Raw genomic sequence first — 15,323 nt, 5'->3', positions numbered from 1 at the left:
TGCTCCAGGTGCTCAATAGTTCATCATGGATGTATGAATGTCCACTATACCAGCTGAATATGGCTGATCTAGTAGAAAAACTAGCTTTGATGGTAGCACTTACACAAGTATATACTCAGAACAAACAAGGGCAATATGATATTGGTAGCAGATTTAATGGCATTTCCAACATTTTGGAATTATGAGCTGTACAAATGGTACAGAGTGCGGCAGCAGTAAAACAACAGTGTGGACTACTGGCTGTATTCAGGTGTCCCACAGACATGGGTAATTGTTTGTGTATGAGTATTAAACAGAGAAAGACTTGCTCTTGACACATTTCATACTGGCTTGGATTTACAACCAGTTTATCCCATTACTTATATATCTATTATTAATGGATCCATGGGAAATCCTTGTGATGGACGCTAATTGCTTAATTCTGGAGTAAACCTTGTAAAAGTTTGATGATAAACGGGATGGGGATTTCCCTAACGGGGATATTTTCCTGGAGGACAAATCAATTCCATTCCAATGTACGTAGTTGGGGTGTTCTGCAAGCCAGGTTTCTCGTGTCTTGGGACACTGTACCAGGTGCTGAAATGTTGGCCTTCATATCACTACACCACGGGGACACATCATAGTAATAAATATCTGAGTAAACATTAACAGTAGACAGGTGTGGGTCAGTGTTTTAGTAGTTCCATACTGCTATAGGTTCACCAATGATAAAATGGATCAAAGTTTGTTAACTGTTAAAAAAGTTGACACGTGTTATGTAATGTGTCAAAACACACAACAACCCATAATGTCCATTACCGAAGAGTAGACATTTAATGTAAGATAATACAAATGTCAATGTAAGAGACGCATGTCCATTAATGTAAGAGTAGACATTTGCCCAATAAGGTAGGAATAGATATATGACATTAATTTAAGAGTAGACACATTATGTCTGTACAGTATTAAAGAGAAGACAGTTCCCATAATGTAAGGGTACACACATGTCCAGTCATGTAAGAGCAGACACATGTCCATGTAATATAAAGGTAGACACATGTCCAGTCATGTAAGAGCAGACACCTGCCCATGTAATATAAAGGTAAACACATGTCCAATCATGTAAGAGCAGACACATGCCCATGTGATATAAAGGTAGACACATGTCCAGTCATGTAAGAGCAGACACATGCCCATGTAATATAACAGTAGACACATGTCCAGTCATGTAAGAGCAGACACCTGCCCATGTAATATAAAGGTAGACACATGTCCAGTCATGTAAGAGCAGACACCTGCCCATGTAATATAAAGGTAAACACATGTCCAATCATGTAAGAGCAGACACCTGCCCATGTAATGCAGTTGTAGAGAAGACATGTCCAGTCATGTAAGAGCAGACACATGTCCATGTAATATAAAGGTAGACACATGTCCAGTCATGTAAGAGCAGACACATGCCCATGTAATATAACAGTAGACACATGTCCAGTCATGTAAGAGCAGACACCTGCCCATGTAATATAAAGGTAAACACATGTCCAATCATGTAAGAGCAGACACCTGCCCATGTAATGCAGTTGTAGAGAAGACATGTGCAGTCATGTAAGAGCAGACACCTGCCCATGTAATGCAGTTGTAGAGAAGACATGTCCAGTCATGTAAGAGCAGACACATGCCCATGTAATATAACAGTAGACACATGTCCAGTCATGTAAGAGCAGACACATGCCCATGTAATGCAGTTGTAGAGAAGGCATGTCCATATGGAGAACATTAGTTAAACTGTTTAGCTAATAGGTTGTAAGTTAAATTCAAGGATAGACATAATTATTCTTCTCTGTAGCTTATTGTTTTGGTGAGCATTTTGGTGACATTTTCCAAAATGCTTAAGTGAAAATAAGTGGAAAAAACATTCATTTAAAACAAGACTGTTGATATTTTCCACAAATGGTTAGAGTGTTTTTCTTTGTGTTAGGTGCCATCATGCTGATTCAAGTAAAAGTGGTCTTTCACCAGCCTAAAGGCTTGTAACATGTCTCATTCAGAGTGAGAATGGATTAAACTCAGCAGCCGTCCTATATGCTCTGTACGTCGAAAGAACTGTCCGTGTTAGGTACATGTGTATATACTATATAGCATGAGACTATTCCAGGCTTGTGTGTGGAGTATGATATAAGGGAGACTACTCAATCAATATTATGTACCTTATAAGAACTTGTACTATAAACACAACAATTACCAAAGATGTTTGGATGCAAAGAATTAGTTGTGGTGTAATGCTAATAATATTAAAAACAAAAGCAATACAAAAAAGATTGCATGTAGCTCACGGTTTTGTCAGAAAGACATCAAAAGAAAAATAAATGATTAATAGTGCTAAAAGATTTGAGACCTAATGATCTGTTTTTTCTATCATTTCAGTTTTTCGGGCCAGATAGTACAGAGGACACTGTTAACATGAACTCTTGTATATCCAGCAGGTAAGTTTATCTCAGATTCCCATTGCTATCAAGGAGGAAGAATATCTCAGTGTTACTATGTATGCTGTAGTATGCAGTCGTGTATATCCAACAGGTAAGCTTATCTCAGATTTTCATTGTTATCAAGGGGGAAGAATATCTCAGTGTTACTGTGTATACTGTAGTATGCAGTCGTGTATATCCAACAGGTAAGCTTATCTCAGATTTTCATTGTTATCAAGGAGGAAGAATATCTCAGTGTTACTGTGTATACTGTAGTATGCAGTCATGTATATCCAACAGGTAAGTTTATCTCAGATTCTCATTGTAATCAGGCAGAAAGCCTGTCTCAGTGTTACTGTGTATACTCCAGTATGAAGTCTTGTATAAATAGCAGGTAAGTTTATCTCAGATTCTTATTGTAATCAGACAGAAGGCCTATCTCAGTGTTACTATGTATATTCAGTTCACCGCCACGTCAAAGGCTACAAATATATTACTTAGAACATCCCTCACTTCATCTGATTTGTTGACAAGTCGTTGCAAAGAAACTCTTTTGACATGTCCCCATGCTGTGGTAAAATGACAGCCGCAATTAATACAGTTCCCACTCCGTAGCTGGCTCTTCTGACATTTCGCCTGTACTGCGTGTGACCCTTTGACAAAGGTCGGGGAAGCCCAGTAAACAAAACCATGTGATGCAAATACCGGGGTTTCACAATGTCACATGACATGAAATTGATTATTGCGTGAAATTTAGTCCAAACATGGCGGAATTATACCGAAGCGAAGACGTTTTGTCCAACGCCAATGATTTACTATACTGACCAGTTGATGGGAACATAAAACTGATGATACAGTTGTATGCTGACATGATTTATCTGTTCATCGATGCATACATCTACATGGTTAGGGTTTAATACTTAAGTTTTGAAGGCCGCTGTTAAGGTAGAACATCGAACACATCTTGGATCATTACAGGAGTGTGTGAAGCTGGCCTAACAGCTCGGTATGGTAGTACATTGTTAAATATACTGTGAGCTTCACTTGTTTAGCTAGTCCATTCTGTGCATAGCTCTCCAATCATCAGATTCAGAACCTTCTTTTCCGTTCCCAGATTAACAGTAACATTGTAGTGATTGGAGAGAAAGTGATAAAGGCCTGTTTGTTTTCAGATTGATATCATAAAATGACATTTTTGTCATCAGCGAGAGTATTTGGGAATAGTGTGCCAGGGGAGATAATCAAGTGTAACTCACCTAATCTCTTCAGCTGCATGGCATGCATGGATAATGCAAGGTTCAGTAACAGATACTGTCAGGGGTATTTCAGGCTTTTATCCTAATATCAAGTGTGCAGTTCAAGTAGCATGGGAAAGTTTTTATCTCTCTTTATAGTAGTGTAGACATTAAATTGAATGCATGAGAGTTTGTCAAATAACTTACCAAATGTGTTCCCCAAAATGTATCATTCCTATCATATCATTATTACATTTGTTAACATAACACAGTTGTATTGAAGCTTGAGTCTTGGAACAGCACAAAGATTTTGATAGGAATGACAATCTAAAATCTTACCTTCAGTTATTCTGAAATTTCCAGGAATTGTGAAAGCAGTAGATCAAGGGAAACAACTCTGCTAACCTAAACTCAGTTTGGTCTTCTATTATTTGGTGTGAGGATTATATTATTTGGCTTAAGAATGATCAGTTACTATACTGATCAGTGTTCAAAGCATTAAGATTCAAATGTGATAGAGCAATGATTAAATCAAGATTAATTCACAATTATTCTTTTTTGAATGTGATTACTATTAAACCAGGCTTATACATCTTGATTAAAGTGTCTCTAGATTTATTGGTTTGCTGAGTAACACCTATATGCCAGGTGCATGTAAATGTACATGAAACAGAATACCAACAGAACACAACAAAGTGCAAAAGAATACAACGTGATACAGAAGATTACAAGAGAGTAAAAAAACAAAGGCTCAAAGTAAAGAAAATACAAAAGAATAGGACAACAACATAAAACCCTGTGGACGTAAATAAAAGTAAAATTGTCATCAGTCAAACATTTGACATTAGTAAAATTCATTTTATAAACCTTTCACTGGATAGCTCTCAAACTAGTGTTTCAGCTTTGTGAATGTATGGAAGTCATCCAGTAGCACTGAAATGTATGATCCATTTGAATCGGTGAAGCCTGTACTGACTTGTGTTGTTAGAATTAGATGTTCCTCAATATGAAATGTACCCAACGAAAGATAATTGTAAGGAAAGGTTCCATATAGGAATTAGCCATTATACATTGATTTTATCTCCTAATCTGATTGGTAGGCTTGATTATTTAATTGGAAATGAGGTGTCATCTTGACAAGTGTTTATCTCCACATACAGGTATAGAGATTTACATATGCTATTCTGAAGTGGGATGAGATATTGAATCGAAGATGGGATGTTAACATAATGTAACAATGGGTTTCCTGAAAAGTATGAGAGGGAAGACTTGGGTGAATAGAGTTGCCATTGGCTTTTGGCCGGTTAATATGGTTTAGTAAATGAATCCTGGTGTTTAGTGAAGTGCTGTGAATGCGTTCATTGTTACTGAAACAGTGAAGTATTGAATGATGGATGTTAAGTGATTTTTTGTACCGCGCACTAGAGCTATTCAGCGTTATGACAGAGTGGGGTTCTGGTCCGGATGAAGTGTGATGTAAAGTTGTTCAGTGGAGTCCGTCCTGATGTGGATTGTTTCCATCCGAACCAGAGTGTGTACAATGACCACAAAGCAGTTGAACCCTCTGCCTGATGATGCCCTACTCAGGCTGGTTTATAATTTGACAGATTGATGCTTCCATATACTGACATTATCTCCCCTATGCGGAGGGAAGGCCTTTGTCCACGTATCGTGTTTTGGAGGAAGGGCAGGTCTCAAATAGCCCCCTTTCATCTCCTAACATATGTGTGTAGTGAAACTTTAATTTGCAATTAAGTACTGGGTTATGTTGTTAAATGCGTCCCTGGCTCCGCACGCTTCACAATCGGCTGACAGACTAAAGAGACCTGTGACAGATTCAATATTTTTCTGTGAGGCAATAATTGTCACACTTGAATCACCTGTCACTCCATTGATGCAATCTGGCAAGTCGCTGTATGGACTGTGGAAAATCGATTGTAGGAGTCTGACATATGTAACTCGTTTGGTCTGATGTCCTACCAAACAGTGGCTGTGTTCCTATTGAGAACCCGTTTGCAGTGTGTGCACCCGCCCCGCATTCCCCTTGAGTGCTGCTCTATTGAGACTATCAAGTTTTCATGTAACGTGTTCAGTTCAGGTGGTCTTTTGTCTGTAGGAACGAGAACAAAAACAGAGGAGAAAAAAATGTTGCACCTCTGGTGGTTGCCATGGAGGTAGTTTTCCAGGTGAAGTGAAGGGCAGAGTTAAACTTACTGTGATTTCTGCAGTTTGACTGTGGTCAGTGGTCTGTGTTTGACCAGAACCCTCAGTCGACTTGTTCAGCCTAATTCCATGGGCTACTACTTACGTGTGCCTCTAGAGATGTTCATCTGCCCTACATTTGCACAAATTTTTTGTTATTATCATACCCTTTTGTTTTGCTTCTTTTTTCTGCCTGCTGACTTTGAACAAAAAGCCAGTATAGATAATGCAAAGGGAAAAACAGCCTGTATTAAGGGATGCTTTCATAATGTTATCCTAGAGCGTTTTTCTCTGAGGTAGGTCTGGCAAGGATTTCCATCCTGTCTGACGTTTTAATATTCAGCTTACCTCATGCGCAAACCCCAAAGCTTTGTCGTTACAAAAAAACCCTTCAAATAGAAACTGAAGATTGTGGAAAATTGGCGTTGGGCTTGGACGCAGGTGTCTCCTTTGGCAGCCTTTGCTGGTTAGGGACTACCCTCCATAGATGCTCTTAAAGACTAGAGCTGTGCACCTCCCTTGTAATGCTACAGAAGATGAAAGGCTGGCTGCTGGTTAAAAGTGTGTGGAGATGTTTCCATGGCCGTCTGATGAGAGCTGCTCAGGTTTTGGCAAATAGCCACCCATTGAATGAGCTTATTTGTAGGCTTTAAGCTATGGGCTTAGAAAAAAAAAATAAATTGTTGAAGATCAGGTAAGGTTAGAATTTGTTCCATCTTGTGTCCACTTGAAATGTGAATGTATGTCATTCTGGCATAGATTGTTTCCACGATCACCTTACACTTCCCTTTGATTGCGCCTTATGCCATCTTGTAAATGGGTGATGTGTCGCAGTTGGCCATGAGACCAGGATAACTGAAATAAATACTCTTGTGCAAGGGAGATCTCCAGCTATGTTAAAATTTCCCTCCATTGTTTGCCTGCAGGCCGTCTAAGTGGTGGACATACACTTTTAACGTGCCTCAAATTGCGTACGACATTAGTTGTTGGGTATATATTTGAAAACTTTTTCCAACTGTTCAGGGAAAAAAGGCCTTGTGGGTGAAATCGGAAACTCCCGACATTGTTTTTTCCTTACCAAACTGAATAAAAAGCAAAAAAAAATTTCCCCGGTAAGATCCTGCTGTCGCACATGTTGGGGCCCCCGTGCTTAAAAGGTTTGATAGAATGGCTTCTGGTTTTCACTCACAAGTGGGCATATAGCTTACTAAAACAGCACTTCTCGGCCTGGAGCATATGTTCTGGAGGACAATACAATATGGACTTAGCAGATTTAACACTGCTGCTCTGCTCGCATGGTCCCACTGTTCTTGTTCTACACCAGTGTGTGATCAATCTGTGATTGAAGTGAAAAACCAGTAGTGAATGTATAAAGCTCGGTTAGTCTGACTATTCTATACGGGAAAGAAAAAGTAGCTTATTATGTTTGTTTCATGGTTGAAATGAATAGCCGTCAGAATTTCTGTTATTTCTTTACGGGCTCAAACTTAAAATTTTATTTTTGAAGACCTTTTTATTAAAAGATGCATAGGCTCAAATTTAATTCAGTGGAAATTAAAAATTAATGACTTAAATTATTGTTGTTGTTCAAGAATATTAAGAGGATTAATCATGGAAGAGGTTAGAAAATCGTTCTGAGAAATGCTTTATTATGGAATATAATTATGTCATAAGTAGTTGAAGCTATTCACAGCATGATGTACATGTAAGTAGATTTTCAAGTGCTTAGTTTTGATGTTTTCCGCTGATGTGGAAATCATTTCCTCTTCCTTCGCACCATTAGGAAGCGTTATGCAGGTTCCATGTGTATGAAGCAGTTTGTAAGGAGCGTTGTGCTGGACAGTTTCCATGTATTAGGTAGCACAGATTGGCATGCCTGGCCGTCGGGTGGACCTAGGCATCAACAGGGAAGGGTTGGCGCAAGGTTTTCCTGGCAGGGCTTTGCCCAGCCGTATGTCTTTGATCCTCCAATGTTAGCTCTCCAGGATTAAAATCTGACAGGATTTACTGAAAATAAATATATATAAGCAGTGTTAAAGATGCCAGATAGAGTAGTTATATTCCTAAGACATACTGAAGATGACAGCATTGCGATTTCCTGAAGAAAAAATGAGCGGATGAAAACTCTTAGCTTGTGCAAGAGTTAAAATGATGGGTTATATACATAGCGTGTCCCCCAAGCTAACTAACTGGAGTAAACCTCCATAATCTGAATTCTAGTATTAGTATTTGAGATTTATTAAAGGGATTTGGTTAAAAAAAGGGTGGATTTCTCTTTTTTGTAACAAACCTGATCACGTTAAAGTCTCGTAATAATTACATGTCTAGCCAATTTAAACAGGCCTCTTGATGGGATTTCCTATGCAGTTCATTGAATCAGTGTTTGATGTTTGAACCAGTAGAAGTGCCTGTTTAAGGTAGCTAGAATCCACTAATATGGGAGTAAATTGGATCATCTCTAATATCCTATGACAGTAATTAAGAACAAATATCCTGTGTTGCTTTGCCAGGCTTGAAGATCAAGATTGCTAGGCATTTTGTTGACCAGGACATGTAATATCAAGGTTGCTGGGCATTTTGTTGACCAGGACATGTAATATCAAGATTGCTGGGCATTTTGTTGATTAGGGCATGTAATATCAAGATTGCTGGGCATTTTGTTGACCAGGACATGTAATATCAAGGTTGCTGGGCATTTTGTTGACCAGGACATGTAATATCAAGATTGCTGGGCATTTTGCTGACCAGGACATGTAATATCAAGGTTGCTGGGCATTTTGTTGACCAGGACATGTAATATCAAGATTGCTGGGCATTTTGTTGATTAGGGCACGTAATATCAAGATTGCTGGGCATTTTGTTGACCAGGACATGTAATATCAAGATTGTTGGGCATTTTGTTGACCAGGACATGTAATATCAAGATTGCTGGGTATTTTGCTGACCAGGACATGTAATATCAAGATTGTTGGGCATTTTGCTGACCAGGACATGTAATATCAAGATTGCTGGGCATTTTGCTGACCAGGACATGTAATATCAAGATTGCTGGGCATTTTGCTGACCAGGACATGTAATATGAAGAAAATACTTTCTTACGGCGAAACTTTTATAGACTATGTTTCTGTGGTAGCTTCTACATTGTAGCAAATTTATGTCATCTATAAAGACATAGATTGTAGTGCTGTCATCCACGGGCAATATTACGTATATCCTTTTGAACTGTTGGTGGTGCGATAGATGTCTGATAAATGTATTAAAAAGTCAGATACAGTACTTAATCTGTACGTTCAAAATTTCAGTGGTAAATGGTAAACAGGTCTTAACATCCATAAAGAAACAAGTGAATGGATGTGTTAATCTACATGCAGTAAATTAACAGACAAAAGTGCATTATTATGGTTTTCTTTAATTTATTTATTTATTTATTGTTTGTCTGGAAGTCTTATGACTTTTGTGACAATCAGATGGAATAGTATGCAAGTAGAGAACGATGCCTAATGGATGTTCACTCAATACCACAACATTAAAATATGACATGTAACTCAGATTACTTTTATGACGGTGTGGTTGATTGGTTGTTATCAAACTGCAAATTGTTGATCTTTGTCAGCCCTTCAAAACATGAGCCCAGATTGGTGTCAAGTTTTTGTTGGTTCAAACTGTTTCTAAGACAACATGGTCGGTAAAGTTATAATTCTACATGCTTTAAGTGATTCAGTTTGCCGTATGACCCCTTCAAATCACCCATACCCCCCACCCCCACTCCCACCAGCCTGAGGGCTTGAAAGAGAGGCGAGAAAGGTAAGAAATCCATTGCTATTAGTGTTATACATTGCGTCCACAAGACACATCTTTTCGGCCCTACTGTGGCCCAGTGGTTTCATCAATAAATGCTATCATTAAAAATGTAAATATTAAAGTTTTTCCTGATAATATATTGATCTCTTAAGCATATTTATGAACCTAGTTTGTTTAGAAATGGAATATTCTACCATTGTTTTGCGCATTTCATCATGTCTATCCCAGTTTAAACCATAACACTGGACAAATGCATGAAAAATTTAATATACATTTATAAATGTGTGACTTAATTATTGCAAATTACAGTAAGGTAATAAATATATATATATATATATATATATATATATATATATATATATATATATATATATATATATATATATGTAAAGTAACAAGGAAATAAATTAAGACAATATATAGATACATGTAGATAAATAAATGTGAATAGTCTTAAACTTGTAATTTGAAATGTAAGGTTCAGGGAATAATGCAGCTTTTCAGTTATCTTTTGTAAGCTACATAAGCATATGTCAGTATTTCTTGTTCTGTTAGTCTGTGTTGATGGAGAGCCATATCAGCTATTCTCCAGTGATCATTGTTCTTTATGTACTTTTTGTGTTCACATTGTTTATAAGTAGTCCCATTATTGTTTTGTCACATACCGGTTATTGTTACTGAATCCAGCACACTGTATTGGTTGGCGTACTGTTGAAGATGTCCTATCTACAATGGCTAGCAGTAAAACTGTTCAGATTTGTGCAAGAAACTTTGACATATATGATGTGGATAAAATTTACTTACAGTGCAAAATTTATAATGAAGAACCATCGTTCTTGTAAAATATTGCATGATGATAGTTAAAATATATTTGGTACGACACATTTATTTACTCTCAAAACACATCATATCTGACAGAGTGACTACCAGGTTTTGTTGTGCTAATATTGAGAGTAGCTGATTGTACCAGTTTGTAAATAAAAGTACATACATAACCTTTCTTTGATGTATATTGTTTGCCAAACCATTATTTAACCTGCCTAATCTTTGGTACGCATAGGGCCTTTGTTAGTGGGGTACTTTTGTTAGAGTTGCCTAGGCTTTTGGTCGCATTTCTCACTGCCTCACCTATGATTATCAGCACATGTGATATTGTTACATGGAAAAATGGCAAACATCGAAGTGTTTGCTGTGAGATTACCGATGGCTTTTTTACCCCAGATTTACCCCTGGAATTAAGCTACTTTTCAAAATCTCCGTGTCCACAATCTTTACAGCCCATGGGCTCACTTTTATCCCTGGCTGACAATGAAGTCTTTGCATATAATGGCAAAATAGCCGCATGGATAACTCGGGAACGATGGTAAATAAACAGGTAGACGTGACAGGCGGGTGGCGAGCAACGGTCTGGAGAAGGTGGATTTCCCTGACCCTGGTTAGCAGTAGCAGCACCATACACCCCTCTGTTTGCTCTTCAGATGTCCCCCTCACAAACTTGGTGGGCCTTATCACGCAGTCAGACTTCCACTCTCTCTCTCACCCAACCAGACTCACTTATAAATTGAGTAATTGCTTGTTTTATGACCTTATGAGAAAAATGTCTCTTTCCACAGATTACTGATATTTTTCATTGGCTGAAGGAGCCGTGATTAGGTGGGTACTACAAAAGTACCCCATTCAGACACTGTAGGTTGGGAAAACCAATTGAAACAGGGCTTAGTCATCTATAGGGAAAAGCGTACCTGAAATCATGTGTTTGCTATGTTTACCACTATTAGCTTAGTGTTCATATGCTCATTTCCGTAAGCTTTTTATAGGCGTGAGCTTTTTATACTGTTTCCTTTTTTCTGCCCCAAAGGTCTAAGCGACACTGCTATTTATCCAAAGAGTTGATCTTACATACAGAGCCCATAAGGCAGAATACAACCGTTCATAAAATGTCAAATATTTTCATAGAGTTCTGACATCAGACTTGCATTAGACCTGTATTATTTCTATTTCACACAGAGCACATGAACAGCTGGTTAAAATTTTGGGTATGGGGAAGGTAGGCAGGGCCATATGCGGTGTACAGAACATTGTAGTCCCAACTGATATGTTGTGGTGAGAGCTGGCCAGATGTGGCAAGTGTTTAGCAAGGGTAAGCAGAAGTCAGCCAGCCTGTCCCATGTGTTCTGCACCCCGCCCGGCTACATTCTACCCAGGTCTCTGGAATCAGGAGGCCCATTCCTGGCCACATTCTCCAGGAGAAGTGAGGTGGATCTAAGCAAGGGGCATAGGGCCCTGACCACTAATAAAAAACACATCCACTTCCAACTCTCTCACCGTATAGCAAAGTAACCTAAAATTTTAGAGATTTTGGTGGAGCCTTGCAGAAGTAAAATCTGCCCATGTAGAATTGTTTTTGAGCTGGCTATGATAAATAGATCAATTAGGTATTATTGTGGGACGGCTGTAGCCACCAGCCACCGTGGGGTCTGTTCAGAGCAGAGGTGAGCCTGTAGTTCCTGCGCTGACTGAGCAGTGGTTGGTTACCTGCTGAGCCTGCGGCTTTCATTCTCTGCTGTTGGATGTGGGCAGATACATGGTAGCTATTCCCAGGCTGAGACAACTCCCCTACACAGACCCTGCCTCCTGTTCTATCTGAGGGAAGAGGATTAGCTGGGCAAGCCAGGGGGAGTCTCTACAGTCAGCCACTGTCAGAGTAGACTTATCAGGCCTGGTAGCTGGCTCTGTCCCCATACCTGCCCTGGGTAGTACTAGAGTGAGGTGAGAAGTCGAGGTCCCATCTGACACTTACCTCACTACACCTGTGCCACTCAGGTCATCAGCTTGTCCTTACCTCCATCTACCTGTAGCCAGATTTAGACATTACCTGGACACCTTGTGGAGATCTTGCTGAACTCAGCATAGGAGCACGCGGGTCGACTCATGAGGAGCAGTTTCTGACTGTTAATGTATTTCGTTACAATTTGTTCTACTGACAACACATTTTTACACTGAATGGGACATCGTACTGAATGAAGATGTGGAGTATATTTCAGGCCTATCCCCCTGGCCCCCCAGTGGGTCCGTTTTACTATCCACCCCCACCGTACTTCAGGTAAATTCCCTTCTTTTCCCTTCTCAAGCATTTGTGTCTATCTGACATCTCTGTTTATCGGATGTGATTAAGCACTATACAGATAGTGTCATACTTGTTTATTTATTTTCTTTTGAGGAACAAGTATTGTCATATTTGTAAGGGTTGGGAAAGTTTCCATAACTTTGCTCGTGTGACTTCAGTATTTCACATGAGATAAGCATCAGATTTGTTTATGTATACATGTGTATACTTTTATACTGAGCTGTGTTATTATGTTTTAGTCTACTAGCTCATGGAATTTGGTCTGTAGTTTTTGGGAGGTTTTTTTCTTTTTTTTTTCGTTATTTTCTTGGAAATTTTGCAGAAGACAAAAAAAAGTTTACACACAGGTGTAATTAGTTTTAAGTACATTTAATTGAATTATGCAGAACTAGATATAAAACTAGAGATTTTTTGCTTAAGTAGTGTTGACAGAATTGTCTGGTGGTGAGTTCTGTACTGTATCTGTTAAGCTGTATGCTGATCTTGATGAGGATGTGTGCTCTGGTAGTTTGTGATAAAGATCAGATGTGGTAACATCAGCCCACACTGTAGACATAGAGAATTGTTACAGGAGCATTGATCCCCCACAGACTCTAGCTGTCTGTTACCAGATGTTTATTTCACTCCCATTTTCTTAACTCTCCCGTCTCCTAATCTCCCAGGTTCAGTAATTGTATTACCAGTGTATAATTTTCATATCATACATTAGAACAAAGGTATTGATTTGCTGAGAGATATATTAAGGTGGCCAGCCATTTTTTTAAAAACACTTATCTGTTTTTCAGTTTTTTTTTTATCTGGGATGAAAAATTTCTGTTGGAGTACTCTGTTTGTTTAAAGGAAATATGTGGGTTATTGACAATTTTCCTTTCCTTTTCTCTTTTGAGCCATCAGATGGATAACATTGCCTCAAATCAGATAAGCTCAGGAGCTGATTAAGTTCAATTTGCGGGTTAACAAAGTTAAAATGCAAGCTTTAAATAAATTTCGTGTTGACAATCATGTAAAGACAGGCAGTATGTTCTGAATTATTTTCTACCAAACTTTTAAAAAGTAAGTTCTTTCTATGGATTTATTTAATTTTAATGTTGCTTTACTTTTATCCTGTACTTCAGAATAATTCACATGGTCAGGTAAACCAGTAAGACCCTATGGACAATCATCACAGGGTATCTCACCACCGTATGTGAACTCAATTTCACACCTTAACCAAAAATTACTCAAAGTGTTTTTATGTCACGTTTTACCGTATAGTCTTTATTTACAGCGAAATATTTTTTTCTAGTTTTGAAATATAAAATTATTTTGTTATGTCAAATTTTCTGATTGGCCGTACTGGTGAACACAAGTGCTAAGAATGTCTATCTTGTGTGTCGAGGAACACGCCCATGTAGCCCTATTACTGGGTAATAAGTCCAGGCTTCTGGTATAGAGTACAGATGCACTGTATATGTTTGGGTAGGACTAGTTTCATATCCACTCAGGTGAGTTTGTGCAGGTAGTGTAATGTTACCTGTGGCTGTAATCAGGTCCACTTGTAAAGGGACTTTACCTGTCAGAGTTGAGCACATCCATCAAACGCTGCCACATATGACTATCAACAAAACCACTTTCTACCTGTTTTTCACACAGTCTTAGCTATGCTATGCCATTTGTGTTCATATCTTGGCAGTTTCTACTGTTCAGTATTGTCATGGAGATAGAAAAACTGGTCAGGCTGTGAGGAGTTTTAAAAGTATGACCTCTGTAAATGTGCCAGTAATAACAAAACTTCCCTTCCGCCATAGTCTTGTACTTTGCACTTTATCCTAAATAGTCAAAATTATTTTATTGACTTAAAAATATCCATTTGAAAGGTGATGATTTCCTTGACATGGTCAGTTTGTGATAGATGTACATGTTGATGGGTAGTGTGTATACCTTGAGTTGATGAATGTTTTATTCATTTGGGGTTCAGTGTGTGAGGTAAACCTGTATCTGAGCATGTGACTTGTAAAACACATGGAATACAAGACAAAGATTTGCAATTTATATTCTATTTAAATGAACACTTAAGAAGACGAATCAATCAGGCAAATTTCTTGTAAATACATGATTCTTGATAGGAGCCTGCAGTGTCATGTAAATTCCTACAGGTGCGTACCCTTGTGTGGTAAGTTGTGTACACCTTCTCATTGGCTGAACTTTACTACTGTGCCTTGTAAGGCTGTACATATTTTGTACTGTTCCTGAATGAAGAAACTTGTAATTTCCTCCTCATCTTCAGTGGGAAAAATATAACACCAAAGCTCACCTGTATACTTCCTGCAGGTAATATGAAGGTATAAAATAGGAAGAAATTCCAAGGGTTTTCTGGGATTGTGAGGAAGTAAGGTGTTGTTCATAAGCTGGAGAATTAATAAGAAACTTTAGGCTCTTAATACCAGAACATACATGTATGCTGTTTCACAGAAATTGTCCAAAGTACAAAAATACAAGCTCATAAGCTGTTCACAGAAATTGTCCAAAACACAC

General features: G+C 38.4%; 1 protein-coding gene across 10 annotated transcripts in view; it reads left to right on the top strand.

The window, feature by feature from the left end:
• Positions 1-15,323, top strand: part of LOC135468811 (nuclear hormone receptor HR96-like) — a 173,964-nt gene that overhangs the window by 109,018 nt on the left and 49,623 nt on the right. For all 10 annotated transcript variants that reach the window (XM_064747249.1, XM_064747251.1, XM_064747250.1 and 7 more), the window contains one exon: positions 2,404-2,462. In XM_064747249.1, coding sequence (XP_064603319.1) covers positions 2,440-2,462 — 23 coding nt within the window. In that variant the 5' untranslated portion in view covers positions 2,404-2,439. The remainder of the gene's footprint in view (positions 1-2,403; positions 2,463-15,323) is intronic.

This window comes from Liolophura sinensis, chromosome 6, assembly GCF_032854445.1.
Source record: "Liolophura sinensis isolate JHLJ2023 chromosome 6, CUHK_Ljap_v2, whole genome shotgun sequence".
NCBI lineage: Eukaryota > Metazoa > Mollusca > Polyplacophora > Chitonida > Chitonidae > Liolophura > Liolophura sinensis.
The sequence above is the reverse complement of the archived record's forward strand: the minus strand, read 5'-3'. Positions and strand labels throughout refer to the sequence as shown.